Source organism: Pristiophorus japonicus, chromosome 8 (genome assembly GCF_044704955.1).
Source record: "Pristiophorus japonicus isolate sPriJap1 chromosome 8, sPriJap1.hap1, whole genome shotgun sequence".
NCBI lineage: Eukaryota > Metazoa > Chordata > Chondrichthyes > Pristiophoridae > Pristiophorus > Pristiophorus japonicus.
The window spans coordinates 18,734,651-18,756,813 of NC_091984.1; the positions used below are offsets into that span (position 1 = coordinate 18,734,651).

The 22,163-nt window shown below is 47.8% G+C and overlaps 1 protein-coding gene across 1 annotated transcript in view; it reads right to left on the minus strand.

Annotated features, from left to right (window-relative positions):
- st6galnac5a (ST6 (alpha-N-acetyl-neuraminyl-2,3-beta-galactosyl-1,3)-N-acetylgalactosaminide alpha-2,6-sialyltransferase 5a) overlaps window positions 1–22,163 on the minus strand; it is a 55,860-nt gene that overhangs the window by 12,594 nt on the left and 21,103 nt on the right. The window contains exons 3-4 of the mRNA XM_070885987.1: window positions 6,198–6,607; window positions 1,251–1,358 (exon numbers count right to left, since the gene is read on the minus strand). Coding sequence (XP_070742088.1) covers window positions 1,251–1,358; window positions 6,198–6,607 — 518 coding nt within the window. The remainder of the gene's footprint in view (window positions 1–1,250; window positions 1,359–6,197; window positions 6,608–22,163) is intronic.

Consider the following 22,163-nt stretch of genomic DNA (forward strand, 5'->3'; position numbering starts at 1 on the left):
CAATATTTATCCCTCAATCAACATCAAACAGATTATCTGGTCATTATCATGCTGCCGCATTTGCTATATTACAACAGTGACTACGCTTCAAAAATGTATGTCATTGACTGTAACGTGCTTTGGGACATCCGGTGGTTGTGAAAGGCGCTATATAAATGTAAGGCTTTCTTTTTCTCTTTTCACTACTCTTCAAAAGGTCTTCATTGGCCGTATAAATGCAACTTTTTTCCTTTATTTTGTTGGATGCAATCAAGGATGAATGCAAGACCAAACAATTTCAAACACCAAATTAGTTTAGTGGCGTGAATGAACAGTCACTGAACATAAATTTGCACTGTACAGATAGCTACATACAACCGCACTCTCTCACACTGATACTTTATGAACGATGTCACACACTCTCTGATGATTTAGCTAGCATAAGTATGATGGAATACTCTCCGCTTGCCTGGATGAGTGCAGCTGCAACAACACTCAAGAAGCTCGACACCATCCAGGACAATGCAGCTCGCTTGATTGGCACCCCTTCCACCACCTTCAACATTCACTCCCCCCCCACACCACTGGCGCACCGTGGCTGCAGTGTGTACCATCTACAAGATGCATTGCACCAACTCGCCAAGGCTTCTTCGGCAGCACCTCCCAAACCTGCGACCTCTACCCCCTAGAAGGACAAGGGCAGCAGGCGCATGGGAACACCAGCATCTCCACGTTCCCCTGCAAGTCACACACCAGCCTGACCTGGACATAGATCACCGTTCCTTTATTGTCGCTGGATCAAAATCCTGGAACTCCCTCATTAGCAGCACTGTGGGAGTACCATCGCCACATGGACTGCAGCGTTTCAAGAAGCATGCTCACCAGCACCTTCTCAAGGGCAATTAGGAATGGGCAATAAATCTCAGCCTTGCCAGCGACTTCCACATCCCGCGAATGAATCTTTAAAAAGAGACCAGAAGGTCCCAGACTTGATTTGCAGCCTATGCTGGGTTAGATGGGGTAGGGGGTATGAGATGCAAAATTTGCTCCAGTCCCCACTCCGAGGGGTGAAATCAGTTTCGGATCGATATCCAATAACATCTGCTGACACGTGCGTGCGCGGGTTGTGTGAGGGAGGGCAGGATCGGGCTCAGTTGTCATGCCCTCCAGTGTCAGGGCTTGCGCGTGGAGCTCAGCCACTTGCGAGAAAGGACACGAAGTGAACGTGAAGATCTCATGCCGTGAATCCAACAGCAGCGGTTGGGACCTACCTGCAGAGGTTAGGTGGGACCATGCCATAGACGTCAATTCTGTCGCAAAGTTCAAGAGCGATGATCATGGTGAACCAGCCGGTACTCAGCCACGAATTGGAGCTTTTCCTAGAACAGAAACATTTTGCTTTTTTGTATCACCACAGTGAGAAAACATTTATTCCGAAACACTTTACATGGCGGGTGAAGCGAGGAGACTCGCTGAAGAAACAGCTGGAAAGAGCAAGGCAAGCTGGCAGACTTGAACTTCTGGAAACACAAGATCAAATAGTGTCAGCAGTGGCTCAGTGGGTAGCACCCTCACCTCTGTCTCAGAAGGCCATGGGTTCACATCCCATTCAGGGACCTGAACTCAAAATTCAGGCCTGCACTCGAGTCCAGTACTGAGGGATTGCGGCACTGTCAAAGGTGCCGTCTTCCGGATGAGATGTTAAACCAGTGACCCAGTCTGCCCCCTCAAGTGGATGTAAAAGGACCAATTCAAATAAGAGCAGGGGTGTTCTCCCTGGTGTCCAGGCCAATGTTTAAACAGATAATCTGGCTATTTACTTTATTGCTTTTTGTGGGAGCTTAATGTGCACAATTTGGCTGCTGCGTTTGTCACATTAGAACAGTGATTACACTTCAGAAGTACTTCAATAGTTGTAAAGTGCTTTGGGACATCCTGAGGTCATGAACGGTGCTAAAGAAATGAAAATCTTATATATAATAGCCTAAAATACCTACAAGATAACTGTTACCACACTTCAAAAGTAACCCATTGGTATGTGAAGTGCAATGGGACATCCTGAGGTTGCAAAAGACGTGCTTATAAATACAACAACAACTTGTATTTATATAGCACCCTTAAAGTAGTCAAACGTCCCAAGGCGCTTCACAGGAGCATTGATACCGAGCCACATAAGGAGATATTAGGGCAGATCACCAAAAGCTTGGTCAAAGAGTTTGGTTTTAAAGAGCGACTTAAAGAAGGAAGAGAGGTAGAGAGCTTTAGGGAGGGAATTCCAGAGCTTAGAGCCTTGGCAACTGAAGGCACTTTCTCATTGTTGGTGATATCAACTCATGCAACTTAATGCCTGCATCTAAAATCAGTCTACAGTATTCCATTGGAGGCATTAGCCGAGTAAAGAGAGAGTAAAATTTCAGAGAAATTTCAGTATCTCTAAATAGCACACTCACCTCTTGCGTCATAAGGTCATGGTTTCAAGTCCCATTCCAGGGACTTCAGCACAAAATCCAGACTGACACTCCAGTGCAGTACTGAGGGAGTACTATGCTGTCAGAGCAGCCGTCATTCAGATGCGACATTAAACGGAGGCTCCGTCTGCCCTCTCAAGTGGACGTGAAAGATCCCACAGCACTATTTTGAAGAAGAGCAGGGGAGTTCTTCCAGGTATCCTGACCAGTATCGATCCCTCAACATCACTAAAACAGACTATCTGTTTGTGGGACATTCCTGCGTGCAAATTTCCTGCCACGTTTCCTACATTACAACAGTGAATACATTTCTAACGTACTTCTTTGACTGTAAAGCGCTTCGGGACGTCTTGAGGTTGTGTGAAGCGTTATATAAATGTAATTCTTTTTTTTTTGCTTCCTAGGCTTGTAAAGCAAGCATGGCTTTCTCTCTCTTTGCTCTGTATTCTTTAAATACATTTCCCGATGTTGCCAGCCATCACTGTACAGGTTATTTTTACTCATTGCATGTTAGCCGTTTTAATACAGCGTGGCCTAGATTTTCTGGTGTTTAAGATGATTAAAGGATTTGATAGGGTAGATAGAGAGAAATTATTTCCCCTGGTGCGGGAGTCCAGAACAAGGGAGCGTGACCTTAAAGTTAGAGCTGGGCCGTTTAGGAGTGGTGTCCGCAAACACTTCTTCACACAAAGGGTGGTGGAAATTGGCAACTCTCTCCCCCAAAAACCTGTTGATGTTGGAGGTCAATTTAAAATGTCATAACTGAAATAATGAGATTTTTGTTAGGCAAGGGTATTAAAGGATATGGAGCAAAAGCAGGTAAATGGAGTTAAGATACAGATCAGTCATGATCTAACTGAATGGCAGAAACAGGCGCGAGGGGCTGACTGGCCTACTCCTGTTCTTCTGTTCCAATTTTCTTTGCCCCTCTTCCTTCTCCTGCCTGGGATGTAGTTTGCCTGTAATGTATGCACCTGTGTGGATGCTCACAGGTTGGGTAGAGCTGTTGAGTTGGGAGTGGCTTGGCCAGTCACATTATGTTCACAAGGTTCAATAAAACCCCAGCCAGTTGGGCTCAAGGGCTCCATGATGAGGCAAGTGGTTGTGAGCCTGGTGCATGAACTGGGAATGTGGCGTGTGATTGTTAAACTTTTTGCTAATAAACCAATTAGTTCTTGATAGCAATGAATTCTTCAGCAAAGAATCCATGAAGCAAATACATTACATCGTAGAGACCCTCATTCAAATGGCTACTATTCAGGCGTGAGTCTTGACAACGAGCGGCGATAGGTCGACAGCCAATGTGGAGCAGGAAGAGGACATCTTGGCCAAGGCCAATCTTCTCGTCCAATCTCCAAACAACGCACATTTATAACAAGGGTTTCTGGAGTACGTTCAGAAATGCTGGAGATTCAGGAGGGCTTCCCCCCCCGCTTCCTTGACCCAATCCTTAAGTGTCCTTAAAAGCAGGAGCCAAGCACGAGAACAACAGAATCGAAATTTAGACCCCATATCATTCTTTGAGAATAATTTAAGAAATAAGATCTGCTCGTTTGTCTTTCTCCTGCAGCTGAGAACATTCATCACTGGAACTCACACGAGATATTTTTTTATGAAATGAAAAACGGCTCTCATTTGGTATTTTTGGTACGCACAGGTCAATGAGAGCCCAGTTATGTTCTCAATTAAATCTGGTGAGCTTCATCACTTCCTACTCAAAACACTTTTCCTGAAGTAAAGATTTCTCTGTTGTCATGGGAACTTGGCATCCTGGCCGATCTGCTATAACAGAACAAGAGCTGTGGGCGATGTTTCTCACCCGATATTGTTTTTTAAGATCATGATGCAGATGCCTTTTGAAACGGACTCCTGGCTCACGGTTCCCAAATTTTACCCCCGAATTACCGATATGCCCTGTGTGTTATTCCCTTCCCTTTTCTGTAATATATGCCGTCAGGCGCCAGTCTGTAGTGGCGCTGGGTAATTTGGAGGGGCCTGATTCTTTAAGTGGACTCCAAACTTAGGAGTACCGGCTCCTGGGCTTTGTTCTCATCCAAAACTCTGCTTCTCACTCGCATCACCCCTTGTGCTCGCTGACCTAAGCCGACTCCTGGTCTGGCAACGCCTCAATTTTAAAATGTTCATCCTCGTTTTCAAATCCCTCCATTGCCTTGCCCCCTCCCCATCTCTGCAACCTCCTCCAGCCCCACAACCCTCCATTCCTCCAATACTGGTCTCTTGCGTATCCCCGATTTTAATTGCTCCACCATTGGCGGCCGTGCCTTCAGCTGCCTGAGCCCCAAGCTCTGGAAGTCCCTCCCTAAACCTCTCCGCCTCTCCACCTCACCCTCTTCCTTTAAGACGCTCCTTAAAATCTACCTCTTTCACCAAGCTATTGGTCACCTGTCCTAATATCCCTTTATGTGGTTTGGTATGTTCTGATTACGTTCCCAGTGAAGAGCTTTGGGATGTGTTACTACTTTATAAATACAAGTTATTGGTGTTGTTCTTTAGAGGAACAGATGGCCTTAACTTTACTGCCTGGTGCAGCCAATGTGGATAAAGGTCTGTTCACAATGGTGAAATATCTGTCCAGAACCTGCAATGGGAACAGACAACGTCAGCACCATTTGCTGTGCGTTTGCCTCATAAGGAAATCTTCACTTGGCAACAGAGCAGATCCAAGACATTAAAAAAGGCCACGTTCCATCCAGTTCACCTTCTACCGACCTGGTCACATGATATAATGCTGACTAATCGTGGTGATCAATCTCTATCATTTAGTGTACAACAGACCCAGACATGAGGTGAGGAAAATCCCCAGTGGTGGAGAGCTTTGGGAACCATGGGTCCAATGTCACCTGTTCCTCCCAAGCACGCTACACTTACCGCATGTCATGTCTCAAATGACTCATATACTGCATCCCAAAATGTTCTTTTCTGAAAGTAATTCATCTCGTTTTGCATCTAAACGAATCTACACCAACTGCTTTTGCCATCTTCCGAGGGAGCGCGTTCCACAGATTGACCGCAAGATTCAAACGTGACAACCAAGCGGGCGAGAGTAATAGGCTGGCCTGCCTTCTCGGGCCAGATGGTCAGAGCTCGAAGGGCCGGGGGGGGGGGGGGGGGGGCCTGAGAGCTGCGGGTAAGATGCCTGGATTCATCGGTTGCATGTTGTTTGGTCACTGATGACTGGTGCCAGATGACTGATAACACAGTCGGAAAATACACAAGTTTCAGCACAGCAGCCATTCGGCGCATCATCCCTGTGCACCCGGTGCCATCGCATCAGAGCTACCTGCTCCACTCCCCCTCCCCTGCTCTATCTCCATGCTCCTTTGATATCTTTCCAGTAAAACATCCTATGGCGCTTCACAGGAGCGCATTCAGACCAAAAATTGATGCGGTGCCACATCAGCAGAGATTTGGACCGGTGAGGCAGGTTTTAGTGAGTGCCCTATTGTACGGAGGGAATTCCAGAGCTTGGAACCTCGGCAGCTGAAGGCAATGGTGGAGCGATGAAAGTCAGGGATGCACAAGAGGCCAGAGCTGGAGGAGGTTACAGAGATATGGAGAGGGAGCGAGGCCATGGAGAGATTTGAATGTGAGGATGCGAATTTTAAAATCGAGACATTGCCGGACCGGGAGCTGATGTAGGTCATCGAGCACGGGGGGGGGGGGGGGGGGAAAGAGTGGGGGGTTTGATGGGTGAATGGAACGACCTGTTTTGACACATTCCCTCCGTACCTGTCCTTCCCGGTCTCTCTCTCGAAGAGTTCGTCAAAGTGCAGCATCTTCTGGCGCGTGATGGTGTGCAGCTTGAGCCTGGGCAGGATGCGGTGGATGAGTTGCAGGTGGTTGTAGAGCCTGCCCTTGCCGTCCCTCCTCATGCAGCTGCTGGGGCCCCAGAAGATGAAGGCCGGGTCCCGGCTGACGTTGAGCAGCTCCCCGCCCTTCTGCAGCAGCCGATGGATGCTGGAGTGGGCAACCACCCGGAGGCTCGTCCTCCGGCCAACGTCCTCCTGGTAGCCTCGTGTCGGCGCGTCGTTCATCCTGATGACGCACTCGGCCCGGTCGATCTCGGCTCCCCGCCGGCTCCCGATGAGGTGCCCGGAGCTGGTGACCAGAGCACAGTCCTTACAGTGCGCTTGTAGACCCTGAAACAACAAAAAAAAACAAAGCCTTGGCTAATCCTTTGCTAAAACAATGAAGACAGTCCCCTCCACAAACTCCATCCCTCTCCCTGGCTACTGTCTGAGGTTGAACCAGACTGCTTTGGAGGCAGTTCAGAGAAGGTTCACTCGGTTGATTCCGGAGGTGAGGGGGTTGACTTATGAGGAAAGGTTGAGGAGGTTGGGCCTCTACTCATTGGAATTCAGAAGAATGAGAGGTGATCTTATTGAAAAGTATAAGATTATGAGGGGCCTTGACAAGGTGGATGCAGAGAGGATGTTTCCACTGATGGGGGAGACTAGAACTAGAGGGCATGATCTTAGAATAAGGGGCCGTCCATTTAAAACTGAGATGAGGAGGAATTTCTTCTCTCAGAGGGTAGTAAATCTATGGAATTCGCTGCCTCAGAGAACGACGGAAGCCAGGATATTGAATAAATTTAAGACAGAAATAGAGTTTCTTAACCGATAAGGGAATAAAGGGTTATAGGGAGTGGGCAGGGAAATGAACCTGAGTCCATGATCAGATCAGCCATGATCGTACTAAATGGCGGAGCAGGCTCGAGGGGCTGTATGGCCTACTCCTGCTCCTATTTCTTATGTTCTTATGTTTGCAACCTTGGTGCCGTATTTGACCCCGAGATGAGCTTCCGGCCACATATTCGCAGCATTACTAAAACTGCCTGTTTCAATCTCCATAAAACCGGCAGACTCCGCCCTGCCTCAAGCTCATCTGCTGCTGAAAATCATCCAGATCTCTGTTACCTCTAGACTTGATTATTCCAGCGCACTCCTGGCCAGCCTCCCATTTTCCACATTCAATAAACTTAAGGACATCCAAAATGCTGCTGCTTGTATCCTATCTCGCACCAGGTCCCGTTCGCCCATCGCCCCTGTGCTCGCTGACCTACATTGGCTTCCGGTTAAGCAACACGTCGATTTTAAAATTCTCATCCTTGTGTTCAAATCCCTCCATGGCCTCGCCCCTCCCTATCTCTGTAATCTCCTCCAGTCCCACAACCCTCTGAGATATCGGAGCTCCTCCAATTCTGGCCTCTTGCGAATCCCCGATTTTCATTGCTCCACCATTGGCGGCCGTGCCTTCAGCTGTCTAGGCCCGAAGCTCTGGAACTCCCTCCTTAAACCTCTCCTGCTCTCTACTTCTCCTTCCTCCTTTAAGATGCTCCTTAATACCTAACTCTTTTCTGCCTTAATATCTCCTTATGTGGCTCAGAGTCAAATTTTTTGTTTGTTCGTGCTCCTGTGAAGTGCCAGGGGACATTTTATGATGTTAAAGGCGTTATATAAATGTAAGTTGTTGTTGTTGTTGATGGGCGAACGGGTCTTGGGGATGAGTCAGGATATGGGCAGCAGAGTTTTGAATCAGCTCAAGTTAATACGAGAACTGTAGTATTGGTGTAAAGTTTCCCCACAAATCCTACAGTAAAATGCTGCACGACTGAGACTGTCGATCAGTGCCACCTTAGTAACTCTGTACCCGCCTGGAACCTGATTCATAGAAACATAGAAAAAATGTGCAGGAGGAGGCCATTCGGCCCTTCGAGCCTGCACCGCCATTCAATAAGATCAAGGCTGATTCAACTGGCCTAAATCATTAATACATGCCCAAACTAATCCTACCACACACTCAACCGCTGGGGTCTTATCTGTTATTGTTCACATGTATCATGCACTGGCTACTACAGAATTCGAAGGCACATAAAGTACAGAGTAGTCAGCACAGAAGGAGGCCATTCAGCCCATCAAGTCTATGCCAGAGCTTTTGAAGAGTAATCCAGTTAGTCCCACTCCCCTGCTCTTTCACCATAGCCCTGCAATATTTTTCTCCTTCAAGTAGTTACCCAATTCCCTTTAGAAGGCTAATATTGCATCTGTATCCACCACCCTATCAGGCAGTGGATTCCAAATCCTAACCCTTAGCCTAACTGGAAAATGTTCAGCTCGTTCAATCCAAGGCAGCTGGAATCATACCGCACAGAATGAGGAATCACCTATCCAATTAGTCCCACTCCCCCCACTCTTTTCCCTGTAAATGTCTCCTTCTCAAGTATATATTCCAATCCTTTTTGAAAGTTACTATTGAATCTGCTTCCACCACCAGAACTGCCTCCACAAGATCCTGCAAATCTACTGGGAGGATAGATGCACCAACGTCAGTGCTCTCACTCAGACCAACATCCCCAGCATCGAAGCACTGACCACACTTGACCAGCTCCATTGGGCGGGCCATATTGTCCACATGCCCGACATGAGACTCCCTAAGCAAGTGCTCTACTCGGAACTCCTACACGGCAAGCGAGCCCCAGGTGGGCAGAGGAAATGTTTCAAGGACACCCTCAAAGCCTCCTTGATAAAGTGCAACATCCCCATTCCCCAGGGACTCCCTGGCCCAAGACCGCCCAAAATGGAGGAAGAGCATGTTGGAGGGCGCTGAGCACCTCGAGTCTCGTCGCCAAGAGCATGCAGAAAACAAGCGCAGGCAGTGGAAGGAGCATGCGGCAAACTAGACTCCCCACCCACCCTTTCCTTCAACCACTGTCTGTCCAACCTGTTACAGAGACTGTAATTCCCACATTGGACTGTTCAGTCACCTGAGAACTCACTTTTAGAGTGGAAGCAAGTCTCCCTTGATTTTGAGGGACTGCCTATGATGATGATGATAATGAGACAGTGCATTCCAGATCATAACAACTCGCTGCGTAAAAAAAATCTCATCTCTCCTCTGGTTCTTTTTGTCAAACTATCTTAAATCTGCATCCTCTGGGTACCGACCCTCTTGCCAGTTTCTCCCCATTTACTCTCATCAAAACCCCTTATAATATCCACTAACTCTCCCCTTAACCTTTTCTGCTCTGAGGAGAACAATCCTAGTTTCTCATAAGAACATAAGAAACAGGAGCAGGAATAGGCCATACGGCCCCTCGAGCCGGCTCCGTCATTTAATCCTATCATGGCTGATCCAATCATGGACTCAGGACCACTTCCCTGCCCGCTCCCCATAACCCCTTATTCCCTTATCGGTGAAGAAACTGTCTGTCTTAAATTTATTCAATGTCCCAGCTTCCACAGCTCTCTGAGGCAGCGAATTCCACAGATTTACAACCCTGAGAGAAGAAATTCCTCCTCATCTCAGTTTTAAATGGCGGTCCCTTATTCTAAGATTATGCCCCCAAGTTCTAGTCCCTATCAGTGGAAACATCCTCTCTGCATCCACCTTGTCAAGCCCTCTCATAATCTTATACGCTTTGATAAGATCACCTCTCATTCTTCTGAATTCCAATGAGTAGAGGCCCAACCTACTCAACCTTTCCTCATAAGTCAACCCCCCCCATCTCCAGAATCAATCTAGTGAACCTTCACTCAACTGCCTCCAAAGCAAAGTATATCCTTTCTTAAATATGGAAACCAAAACTGTACGCAGTATTCCAGGCGTGGCCTCACTAACTGTGGCATGACTTCCCTGCTTTTATACTCCATCCCCTTTGCAATAAAGGCCAAGATTCCATTGGCCTGCCTGATCACTTACTGTACCTGCATACTAACCTTTTGTGTTTCATATACCAGGACCCCCAGGTCCCACTGTACTGCAGTGCTTTGCAATTTTTCTCCATTTTTTTCTGCTAAAGTGCATCACTTCACACTTTCCAACATTATACTCCATTTGCCAAATTTTTGCCCACTCACTTAACCTGTCTATGTCCTTGTGCACATTGCTTTTCCTCCCATCTTTGTATCATCAGCAAACTTAGCTACGTTACACTCGGTCCCTTCTTCCAAGTCGTTAATATAGTTGGGGTCCCAGCACTGATTGCCAACCCAAGAATGAATCATTTATCCCGACTCTCTGTTCTCTGTTAGTTAGCTAATCCTCTATCCATGCTAATATATTACCCCCAACCCTGTGAACTTTTATCTTGTGCAGTAAACTTTTATGTGGCACCTTGTCAAATGCCTTCTGGAAGTCCAAATATACCAGATCCACTGGCTTCCCTTTATCCATCCTGTTTGTTACATCCTCAAGGAATTCCAGCAAATTTGTCAAACATGACTTCCCCTTCACAAATCCATGCTGACTCTGCCTGACTGAATTATGCTTTTCCAAATGTCCTGCCACTGCTTCTTTAATAATGGACTCCAATATTTTCCCAACCACAGATGTTAGGCTAACTGGTCTATAGTCTCCTGTTTTGTGTCTGCCTCCTTTTTTAAATAGGGGCGTTACATTTGCAGTTTTCCAATTTGCTGGGTCCTCCACAGAATCCAGGGAATTTTGGTAAATTACAATCAATGCATCCACAATCCCTGCCGCTACTTCTCTTAAGACCCTAGGATGCAAGCCATCAGGTCCAGGGGATTTATCTGCCTTTAGTCCCATTATCTTACTGAGTACCACCTGCTTAGTGATTGTGACTGTGGTAAGTTCCTCCCCCTCTCCATAGCCCCTTGACTATCCACTGTTGGGACATTGTTAGTGTCCTCTACCGTAAAGACTGATACAAAATATTTGTTCAGAGTTTCTGCCATCTCCATTTTCCCCATTACTAATTCCCCAGTCTCGTCCTCTAAGGGACCAACATTTACTTTAGCCACTCTTCCTTTTTATATACCTGTAGAAACTCTTGCTATCTGTTTTTATATATCGTGCTAGTTTACTTTCATAGACTATCTTTCCTTAATCATTTTTTTAGTCCTTCGTTGCTGGCTTTTAAAAGCTTCCCAATCTTCTGTCCTCCCACTAGTTTTGGCCACTTTGTATGCCCTTGTTTTTAATTGGATACCATTCTTTATTTCTTTAGTTACCCACAGACGGCTATCTTTTCTTTTACACCCTTTCCTCCTCACTGGAATATATTTTTCTTGAGTTGTGAAATATCTCCTTAAATGTACTCCACTGTTCATCAACCGTCCTTCACTTTAATCTATTTTCCCATCACCGGAGTCCCTGAGCTCTGGTGGGATTCTGGTTAGTCTTGTAAAGCGAGACGTTCAATAAATCTTTACAGACAGACTTGGCATTCGATTTATGATTTGAATTAAAATAAAAAGTATTCATGATTCCTAAATGGAAATATTTACATTTAGCTCCCTCTTAGCAATTGCAAGTAACTGTGATGGACTGTGCCCGTCAGCGAGAACATGCTAAGTGGAGACAACTCTTCCAGCGACATTTAACGCAGAGCAAGGGTGACAAGCCAATACATTGAATGAATTGTGCTCCACACATTTAAGTGCGCTAAACAAATCTCTGAACATAATTTCACACTTCTTGTTAAAATTAACTGGACCCGCTTAGTTTAGTTACAGTAACGATAGCTGTCGCTGGTCCAGCTTGAAACTCATTCATCGTGCCTGAAACCTTTTCAGGGTCTTCAATCGTCATTGGCCCTAAACCCAAGATGTACCAGTGGAGCACATGTATTTGTAGCCTGACAGGCAAATGGAGGTGGACGATATAATGAAGTGGCTGTGATCATGGGCCGGCAGACTAGGACAACTGACTCTGTTACTGGCGGGTGTCTCTCTCAGTTTGAAACCGAGACTGAGGAAGGAAGGAAGGAGAGAAAAAGGAAAGAAAACAAATAAAGAACACCCCCTGCTACTAACTCACCAACTCTAAACAAGAGAGAAAGAAGAAACAAAATAAAAAGATTTATACACATCAGGACGTCCCAAAGCGCTTTACAGCCAATTTAATTTTGAAGTAGTGGACATGGGAATGTCTATGCATGTTATTTATTGGGACTTCCAAAAGGCATTTAATAATGTCCCACATAAGAGGCTGTTAGTTAAAGTTGAAGCCCATAGAACTGAAGGCAAATTATTGACCGGTTTAGGAAATTGGCTGAATGGCAGGAGACAAGAGAGCAGGGATAATGGGCAGGTAATGTAATTGGCAGGATGTGACTAGTGGGGTCCCACGGGGATCTGTTTTGGGGTCTCAACTATTCACAGTATTTATTAATGACTTAAATGATGGCACAGAAAGACACATATCCAAATTTGCCGATGACACAAAGAAAGGCAGCATTGTAGGCACTGTAGATGAAAGCACAAAATTACAAAGAGATATTAATAGATTAAGTGAATGGGCAAAACTGTGGCAAATGGATTTCAATGTCGGCAAATATGAGGTCATCCACTTCGGACCTAAAAAGGATAGAACAGATGCTTTCTACATTGTGAAAAGCTGAAAACAGTGGAGGTCCTAACAGACTTGGGGGTTCAGATACATAGATCATTACAATGTCATGAACAGGTACAGAAAATAATCAATCAAAACAGCTAATAGAATACCAGACTTTAAATCTAAAGGACTGGAATACAAGGGAGTAGAAGTTATGTTGCAGCTAAACAAAACGTTGGTTAGACCACACCTGGAGTACTGTGATCAATTCTGGGCACCACACTTTAGGAAGGATGCATTGGCCTTGGAGGGAGTGCAGCGTAGGTTTACCAAAATGATACCCAGACTCCAAGGGTTAAGTTACGAGGAGAGACTACACAAATTAGGGTTGTATTCCCTAGTATTTAGAAGGTTAAGAGGTGATTTGATTGAAGTTTTCATGAAATTAAAGAGAAACTATTTCTGCTAGTTGAGGATTCTAGGACTAGGGGGCATAACCTAAAAATGACATCCAGGCTTTCAGGAGTGAAATTAGGAAACACGTCTACACACAAAGGATGGTAGAAGTTTGGAACTCTCTTCCGCAAACGGCAATTGATGTTACATCAATTGTTAATTTTAAATCTCAGATAGCTTTCTGTTACCCAAAGGTATTAAGGAATATGAGCCAAAGACGGATATATGGAGTTAGGTCGCAGATCAGCCATGATCTCACTGAATGGCGGAACAGGCTCGAGGGGTTCAATGGGCTACTCCTGTTCCTATATTCCTAAGTGTCACTGTTGTAATGGGCCTAAACTTGTCCAGGAGTTGCTCCGTTTTTTTTGGAGTAGCTTGATTTTTTTGGAGTATCTTAAAAATCCCCATTCTGCACATTTAATTTGCGCCAGTGTAAGTGAGTTAGTTAGGATTTTTTAAAGTTTTTTTTTTCAAAAGGGGGCGTTACCAGCCACCTACGCCTGTTTTGGCCATTTAAGCCAGTTTGGACAGATAATACTTGCTCCAAACTAACTTAGGCCAGCGTATGTGGCCACTTGTGGCCCACACAGAAAACCCTTGAGGAGAGTTAGGAAATCAGTGCAGGTAAGTACATTTAAAGCACCAAGCACTAAACAAAGCTTAAAAATAAGCATTCAACAACAAATAAAAAATACAAGGAAGCTCAGAGGCCCTGCACCTTGCACCAAGACTTACAAAGCACTAAACAAAGCACAAAAAGTAATAAGCAATTAATTAACAAATAAAAAATAGAAGGAACTCTGCATCTAAAGCACCAAGGCCAAAGTAATAAGTAATCAATCAATCAATAACAAATAAAAAATAGAAAGGAAGGCAGCGGGCCGCCGATGAGGGAGCCCAGTTGGCCAGGGATAGGGGCGGCACGCTTTGGGCCCCTCCCACACAGCCTCCAGCACACACAGATTCTGGGGGCGAGGAGCTACTATGCATGCGCGCACACTCTAGCGCGCATGTGCAGAGGTCCCGGCACTGTTTTCAGCGCTGGGACCTGGCTCCGCCCTCGAATCCAGTTGCCACGTATCGAGGAGAAGCTGGGGAGTGGCCAAACTCTGAAGATTTTTGGTGCCCTTGGTGTTCTACAAAAGTGGCGCACCTCTGTGTGAGTGCCCAAGAAATCTGTACTGGCCAAATTTGGGCCCAATGAAGGGAAATGCAGCAGTTCATTTTTATGCAGCAATGTCCCACAAAACAATGGCCTAGAAGTTTAGGGGTTTAGCGCCGGATGTTAAGGTCCGTTTTGAAGAACAAATGGCGGCCGACTCGCTTCCACCTATTTCCGACAGGTTCCGCGAGGGCCGTCATTTTGGGCAGGTCGGTAACTCTGCTGTTACCCGAGCTCACTGCAGAAATGAAAGTGGGGTCAATGAGTGTCTAACGTTGATTTGACGCATGATCTGCCATATTCAATGTCGCCCCTCCATTTACCGCCCTCTCTTAATCACGTCCAGCTGACCAAGCGTTCATCAGCAGGTCGGAGCCCCAGCAACGCTATTTAAAGGAATCATCAACGACAACTTGTAGCTGACATGTTGTTTTAGTTCGACTGGCAGCCCCCTCATGCTCGAATATCATAGGGAAAGTGAGCAGAGGCGGCAAAGATGCTCGCAGAGGATGGAGGAGGACTCTCAGCAGAAGGCCTTACCCACCTCGGGTCTTCTGACAGCACTTCTGCTACCTGCACTTAAGCCAGGAGCAGTGTATTAGGAGACTCCACTTCACCAACGAGGTGGTCACAGAACTCTGCTACCTCCTGCAACCAGACCTGCAGCCTCAGAGCAGGGTGATGATGGCTCTCCCAGTGGCCCTCAATGTAACAGCCGCCCTCAATTTCTTCGCCAGTGGATCCTTCCAGTCTGCAGCAGGCGATATAGCTAACATTTCGCAGTTCGCCATCCATCGTTGCATCCAGGAGGTCACAGAGACTCTCTACTCCAGGAGAAGGGACTTCATTGTCTTCTCTCTGAACAGAGAGAAGCAGGAAAAGCCCACGTATGGCTTTGGCAAGGCACCGTGGCTTCCCCATGGAGCAGTGCACTGTCGACTGCACACACGTGGCTTTGTGGGTACGGTGTAACAATGCTGAGATGTTTCGTAACCGCAAAGGCCACCACTCTTCTTAATGTTTTGCAACCACGCCCAGCGCATCGTGACGGTGAATGCCCGCTATCCGTGCAGCAGTCAAGATGCCTTCATCTTGCACCAGTCCGCTGTGCCAGCAATCCTCCAGCCACCACGTCAAACCCGAGGGAGGCTGCTTGGAGACAAGGGCTATCCGCTCCGCACCCGGCTGATGACTCCCCTCCACAACCCCACCGCCCATGGCCAGCACTCGTATAATGAGAGCCATGCTGCCACCAGGAACATCATCGAGCAAACCATCGGGATGCTCAAGTAACAGTTCTGCCGCCTTGACCAGTCGGGAGGAGTCTTCCACCACTCATCGGAGTGGCTATCCCATTTCGTGGTGGTCTGCTGCATGCTCCATATCATGAGGGCACAGCCCTTGCCACCAGTGGTTGTGGGGCCACCTCAGGAGGAGGAGGAGGAGCAAGAGGTAGAGGAGGAAGAAGCAAATCCCCGTTCCGGACATGAGCGCCTCATCAGACTCCGATTCGACAGATTGAAACCCCAGATCCCCGTTGATCACCATTTTCCCATTATACCATCCCTCTGTCATGGAACATCACAGTGCCTTCTTGGGCACAAAGCTGAAACGAGAGCCACCACAAAACACACATTCCAAACAAAATTGGTTAAATTTATCAAAACCCAACAAAATGACAATCTCAACTATTCACCTTTTGTGCATTCCCTTAGTGTCTGACTTTCGTGTGCCTATACCTACTCTAGTGGTCCTATGCAGTGTTCCTCCAGTGGCTGCAGCATGGCTGGTGGAAGGCTGCTGACATTCATTGGGGGTGTTATGTCTATAATGTACTTATGAATGACTCCCCGAGGCAACGTGTTGTACTCAAACTGGTGACCTTGGTCCGTTATTCCAAACTCCAGAGCATGGTGTGCAGCCTTTTATACAGGGCCCTGCCACCAGGGCAGGAAACCTCTGGTCTCCATCAGTTGCACCCTCTAGTGGTGCCAGCATGTATGTACATAGTGTAAACCTTATTGATAGTACATAGTGTAAACCTTATTGATAGTACATCAGGTAAACAAGTCTCCATCTTATGCAATCACACAGTGACTACACATAGAGTACATTCATAGTCTGCATATACAACAGGGGGAGACTACTGATGGCCTTGTAGGACGACCTCGTCCAGCTCTGGACCTAGAAGGCCCGGTTGTAGACTGAACCACCTCAGCATGGGCAGCAGCGACAAGATAAATGGCAGAGTGGCAGTGGTGGAAGTAGGAATGCTGTCCTCCTGAGAGAGGATAGCAGGTTCTCACTCCACAGACCCGCTGCCATTCCCCCTGGAGCGGCGCCTCAGCATTCCTTGCAGTCTGTTGGAGCACACCCTTTCGACACTCGGAAGCCCAGCCACGATGGCAGCAGGCAGAGGCATTGAGTTGCTCTCGCCCGTGCTGCAATGGAAGCTGCGAGATCGCCCATCACACCCAGCATCGTCCATGGGTTTACAAGGTTTCTCCTAGAGATCCCCATCATTTCCAGCCTGCAAATCCTGGGCTCCAAGTCCTGTGCAAAGCCCCATGCCATGTTGGAGCCGGACTCCACCATGCTGCTCGACACTGACAAGAGGCACTCTGGCAGGCTTGCCATTGCACCAAGCATTTCCGTGTGCATGTCCCATCATGCTTCTTCACAAGGCCGTCCCATCGAGGTTATCACTGGAGTCCTGTGGAGCAGAAGTTGCACGAACTTGCAATCTGGGGAGCTGGCACCCAAGCTACCCTTTCCCCCTGGCATGGCTGCAGCTCACACATGCCTGGTGACTCACCACGTGCCAATCCCGCCTCTATACTACTCTCTAAAGTACGCACAGTGCCATTTTCTGAGCTGGTGTCTGCAAGTGTCAAATGCAGTGCTGATATCCTTCATTACGAGGGGATTTCAGTACAGGGGCAGGGAGGTCTTACTGCAGTTGTACAGGGCCTTGGTGAGGCCTCACCTGGAGTATTGTGTGCAGTTTTGGTCTCCTATTCTGAGGAAGGACATTCTTGCTATTGAGGGAGTGCAGCGAAGGTTCACCAGACTGATTCCCGGAATGGCAGGACTGACATATGACGAAAGACTGGATCAACTAGGCTTATATTCACTGGAATGTAGAAGAATGAGAGGGGATCTCATAGAAACATATAAAATTCTGAAGGGATTGGACAAGTTAGATGCAGAAAGAATGTTTCTGATGTTGGGGAAGTCCAGAACCAGGGGTCACAGTCTAAGGATAAGGGGTAAGCCATTTAGGACCGCGATGAGGAGAAACTTCTTCACTCAGAGAATTGTGAACCTGTGGAATTCTCTACCACAGAAAGTTGTTGAGGCCAGTTCATTAGATATATTCAAAAGGGAGTTAGATGTGGCCCTTACGGCTAAAGGGATCAAGGGGTATGGAAAGAAAGCAGGAAAGGGGTACTGAAGTTGCATGATCAGCCATCATCATATTGAATGGTGGTGCAGGCTCGATGGGCCGAATGGCCTACTCCTGCACCTATTTTCTATGTTTCTATGTTTCTTCTTCTACGCCTCCTCCGTCAGTTTGCTGATAATGAGGGACAGGTTGTTCTGGTGGCACTTCTTGGGTATCTGAAAGCAGAAAGGCACAAGGATCAGGTTGTGGTGAGGGGAGCAAGATTTCCATGCATACACAATTAGCAGCTTGTAAGTGAGAAGAGATTGTGGGATAAGGGGCAAGTGGGATGTGAGAAGGAGGATTAGGCATGAGCAGACCATCATCATCAGGAATGGTTTCATCTTCTCCGCTGGCCACGGACTCATTCACAGCCCCTGCAATAATTTCAAGGACAGATTCCTCCAGGTGGGTCAGGGTCTCAATCCTGGCCTGGCCGCCTCTGGTCTGTTGTTGCTCACGTTTGTCCAGGTGACACTTTTGCCTGCAAGAGAAAGGGAAGTGTGTCAATGAGCGTTGTGCAATGTGTTTGTGTGATGTGCCTGCCACGGTTGAATAGCTGTCAGTGTGTGCAAGGTGTGAGATGTGGGAGTGAGTGTTGCATAAGTGGCAAGTGTGTGAGGGTGAAGTGAAGCCATGATTGTGAGGTATGAGTGGTGATAGCTCGAGATTGCTAGTAGTTGAGTGATGGGAGTGTGGTGCACTGAGCAGTGTATAAGGCTTATGGTGCAGATGGTGGGATATGGCATTTGATGAAGCCTTCTCTCACCTTGACTAGCTTTGTGAGGTCATTAAACTTTTTGTGTCACTGGATCCAGGTCCTTGTGCTGTTTGGCTGGTGGCAGTGACAGATTGTGCAATCTCTTCCCATAACCTTCTGCCGATGAGCTTCAATGGCCTCTTGCCTCCCTTCGAACAAAGGACAGCCCGCCTTCGTTGGACCCCAGGACCAAGGCCTCCAGTGCAGCATCTGAAATTTGTCTGGCTCTTTCTCTTGGTAGTTGGACCATTGTGTCTCCAGACTGACAGTGGGGAGCCTCTGAAAGTAGTGCTTTAAGTAGTGCCGAGAGCCTAGGCCAAACCTTATTGGCCATTAGACAGCGCCCGTTATTGCCCCCGCCATCCTGTTGAACACTAAGCCAATCAAAAGCACGTTTAGTGATGAGATCAACGCTCCAATCATGTTAATGAGCAAACAGCACAAATTTCACACACCACTTAGAAGAGACAAGGGTAAATAAAGCTGGCTGGTGTCCCCGCCCGTTTTCGGGCCTTATCCAATTTCTAGGCCAATGAGTTAAATTACCAGATCATTTTATTTTGGTGGTGTTGGTTGAGAGATAAGTATGGCTAGGATTCCAGAACACCCCTAGTCTGCTTCAAATAGTGCCATGCGATCTCTTACACTCACTGAAGAGGGCAGAGGGGGGGGCCTGAATTTAATGTTTCATCTGAAAGACGGCACCTCCCTCAGCACTGCACTGAAGTACCAGCCTGGATTTTGTGCTCAAGTCTCTGGAGTCAAATTTGAACTTACAATCTTCTGACTCAGAGGCGAGTGTGCAACCAACAAGCTAAGGCTCCTGTGATTAAAAAATAATCCTCTACATGAACCCTAGAAGATTAGAATCAGGAGGGGGTTTATTGAATTCTGTGACAGGATAAAAGAAAACAAATCGTTCAAAGAGAGTGATGATTTGAAAATGGAAAGCAATCACAGGAAAGAATATTGGAAGACAAAGACTGAAAAAGGGAGGAAAAAAACAAATACATCTTGTTAATGTTCAACTGCTAGAATGGTTGTCAAAAGAATAATACGAAGAGAATAGTGTCTATTGACCATACTATAACTGCAGTGGGAAATTGATTGTCTAATGGTCCTGTTACGAAACCAATGTTGGCACAGTGCTAGAGATAATTTTAAAAGCTTTACTTTTGTCTCTGGGCCTCAACATTTTAGTCTTATTTTATTTGTAACCTTCAGAAGACATTTAGTTCAAGTTTTACGGGAACAACTTTACAAAATAACGCTCCCGAAAGGCATGCATCATCAATTTTTATCTGTTAACGTGCGAGAGCCTGATACTGTAAAATGACACTTTCAGTCTAGTCATCTGTTGCCAAGTGTTTTAATCTGGAAAAAAAAACGTTTTCACAAATATAGCTTTTGCTTGCCGGCTCTTTTCCCCCCGTGGTCTTTTTAGGAGTCCACCTTGCCTGCCATGGCTTATTTCAATGTAAAATAACCCAAATATTGGTTCAGGACTTGTGGGTAAATCACGGCAAGTTAAATGCTCGTGTTGTTATTAGTGTGTAGATCGCCCAGCAATTTGTGGGGGGGGGGGGGAGGAAGATCGCAAGTTGTACATTGCCACAAATTGCTGGACGATTCGCGCTGCTCTGCCATAAACCGCAAAAACAAGACCTCGCCATCAACTTCCCCCTGAGAAATTGCTGCATTTGTGCTGGTAAAATGGTCAGCTGTGGTTCAGTGAGTAACACTCTTGCCTCTGAGTCAGAAGGTTTTGGGTTCAAGTCCCACTCCAGGGACTTGAGCACAGAATTCTAGGCGGACAGTCCAGTGCAGTGCTGAGGGAGTGCTGCACTATCGGAGGTGCCGTCTTTCGGATGAGAGGTTAAACCAAGGCCCCACCTGCTCGCTGAGGTGGACGTAAAAGATCCCAAGGTACTATTTTGAAGAAGAGCAGAGGAGTTATCCCCAGTGTTTAGCCCTCAATCAACATAACAAAAACAGATTATCTGATCATTATCACATTGCTGTTTGTGGGAGCTTGTTGTGTGCAAATTGCCTGCCGCATTTCCTACATTACAACAGTGACTACACTCCAAAAGTACTTCATTGGCTGTAAAGCGCTTTGAGACGTCCGGTGGTCATGAAAGGCACTATATAAATCCAAGTCTTTCTTTCTAAAACAAATGCACTGCAGAACGTTAGGGCTGGTACGTAAGGATGCAAGGACCCTTTTAATGTTGAGATTTATGTTCCTGCAATGCCACCCAACCTCTCTGGCCCAGAAATGGAACAATGGAAACTGTGGAGTGTCACTCCTGCAGGTAGTAAATTCTACTGAGAGGTTTTTCAAATATAAAATGTTATTTTGACTTTTCATATGTCTCTCTTTTTTGTCTCTCTCTTAATCCAATCTTTTTTTTCCTCTCTTTATTTTTCTTTCTGTCTCTAATTTGTCTCCACGTCACCATATTCCCCTCGCCATCTGGTTCTTTTACTCTATCCTTAAATCTCATCGGTTAAGGAGGTAGACTGTGTCGGTGGGCCGTGTGTCGGTGGGCTGTGTCGGTGGGCGGTGTGTCGGTGGGCGGTGTGTCGGTGGGCGGAGTGTCGGTGGGCCGAGTGTCGGTGGGCCGAGTGTCGGTGGGCGGAGTGTCGGTGGGCCGAGTGTCGGTGGGCCGTGTGTCGGTGGGCCGTGTGTCGGTGGGCGGAGTGTCGGTGGGCCGAGTGTCGGTGGGCCGAGTGTCGATGGGCCGAGTGTCGGTGGGCCGTGTGTCGGTGGGCCGAGTGTCGGTGGGCCGAGTGTCGATGGGCCGAGTGTCGGTGGGCCGTGTCGGTGGGCCGTGTGTCGGTGGGCGGTGGGCGGAGTGTCGGTGGGCCGTGTGTCGGTGGGCGGTGTGTCGGTGGGCCGTGTGTCGGTGGGCGGTGTGTCGGTGGGCGGAGTGTCGGTGGGCGGAGTGTCGGTGGGCCGAGTGTCGGTGGGCGGTGTGTCGGTGGGCCGAGTGTCGGTGGGCCGAGTGTCGGTGGGCGGAGTGTCGGTGGGCCGAGTGTCGGTGGGCGGTGTGTCGGTGGGCGGAGTGTCGGTGGGCGGAGTGTCGGTGGGCCGTGTTTCGGTGGGCGGAGTGTCGGTGGGCCGAGTGTCGGTGGGCCGTGTGTCGGTGGGCCGTGTGTCGGTGGGCCGTGTTTCGGTGGGCCGAGTGTCGGTGGGCCGTGTGTCGGTGGGCCGTGTGTCGGTGGGCCGAGTGTCGGTGGGCCGAGTGTCGGTGGGCCGTGTGTCGGTGGGCCGAGTGTCGGTGGGCGGAGTGTCGGTGGGCCGTGTTTCGGTGGGCCGAGTGTCGGTGGGCCGAGTGTCGGTGGGCCGTGTGTCGGTGGGCCGAGTGTCGGTGGGCCGAGTGTCGGTGGGCCGTGTGTCGGTGGGCCGTGTGTCGGTGGGCGGAGTGTCGGTGGGCCGTGTGTCGGTGGGCCGTGTGTCGGTGGGCCGTGTGTCGGTGGGCGGAGTGTCGGTGGGCCGTGTGTCGGTGGGCCGTGTGTCGGTGGGCCGTGTGTCGGTGGGCCGAGTGTCGGTGAGCCGTGTGTCGG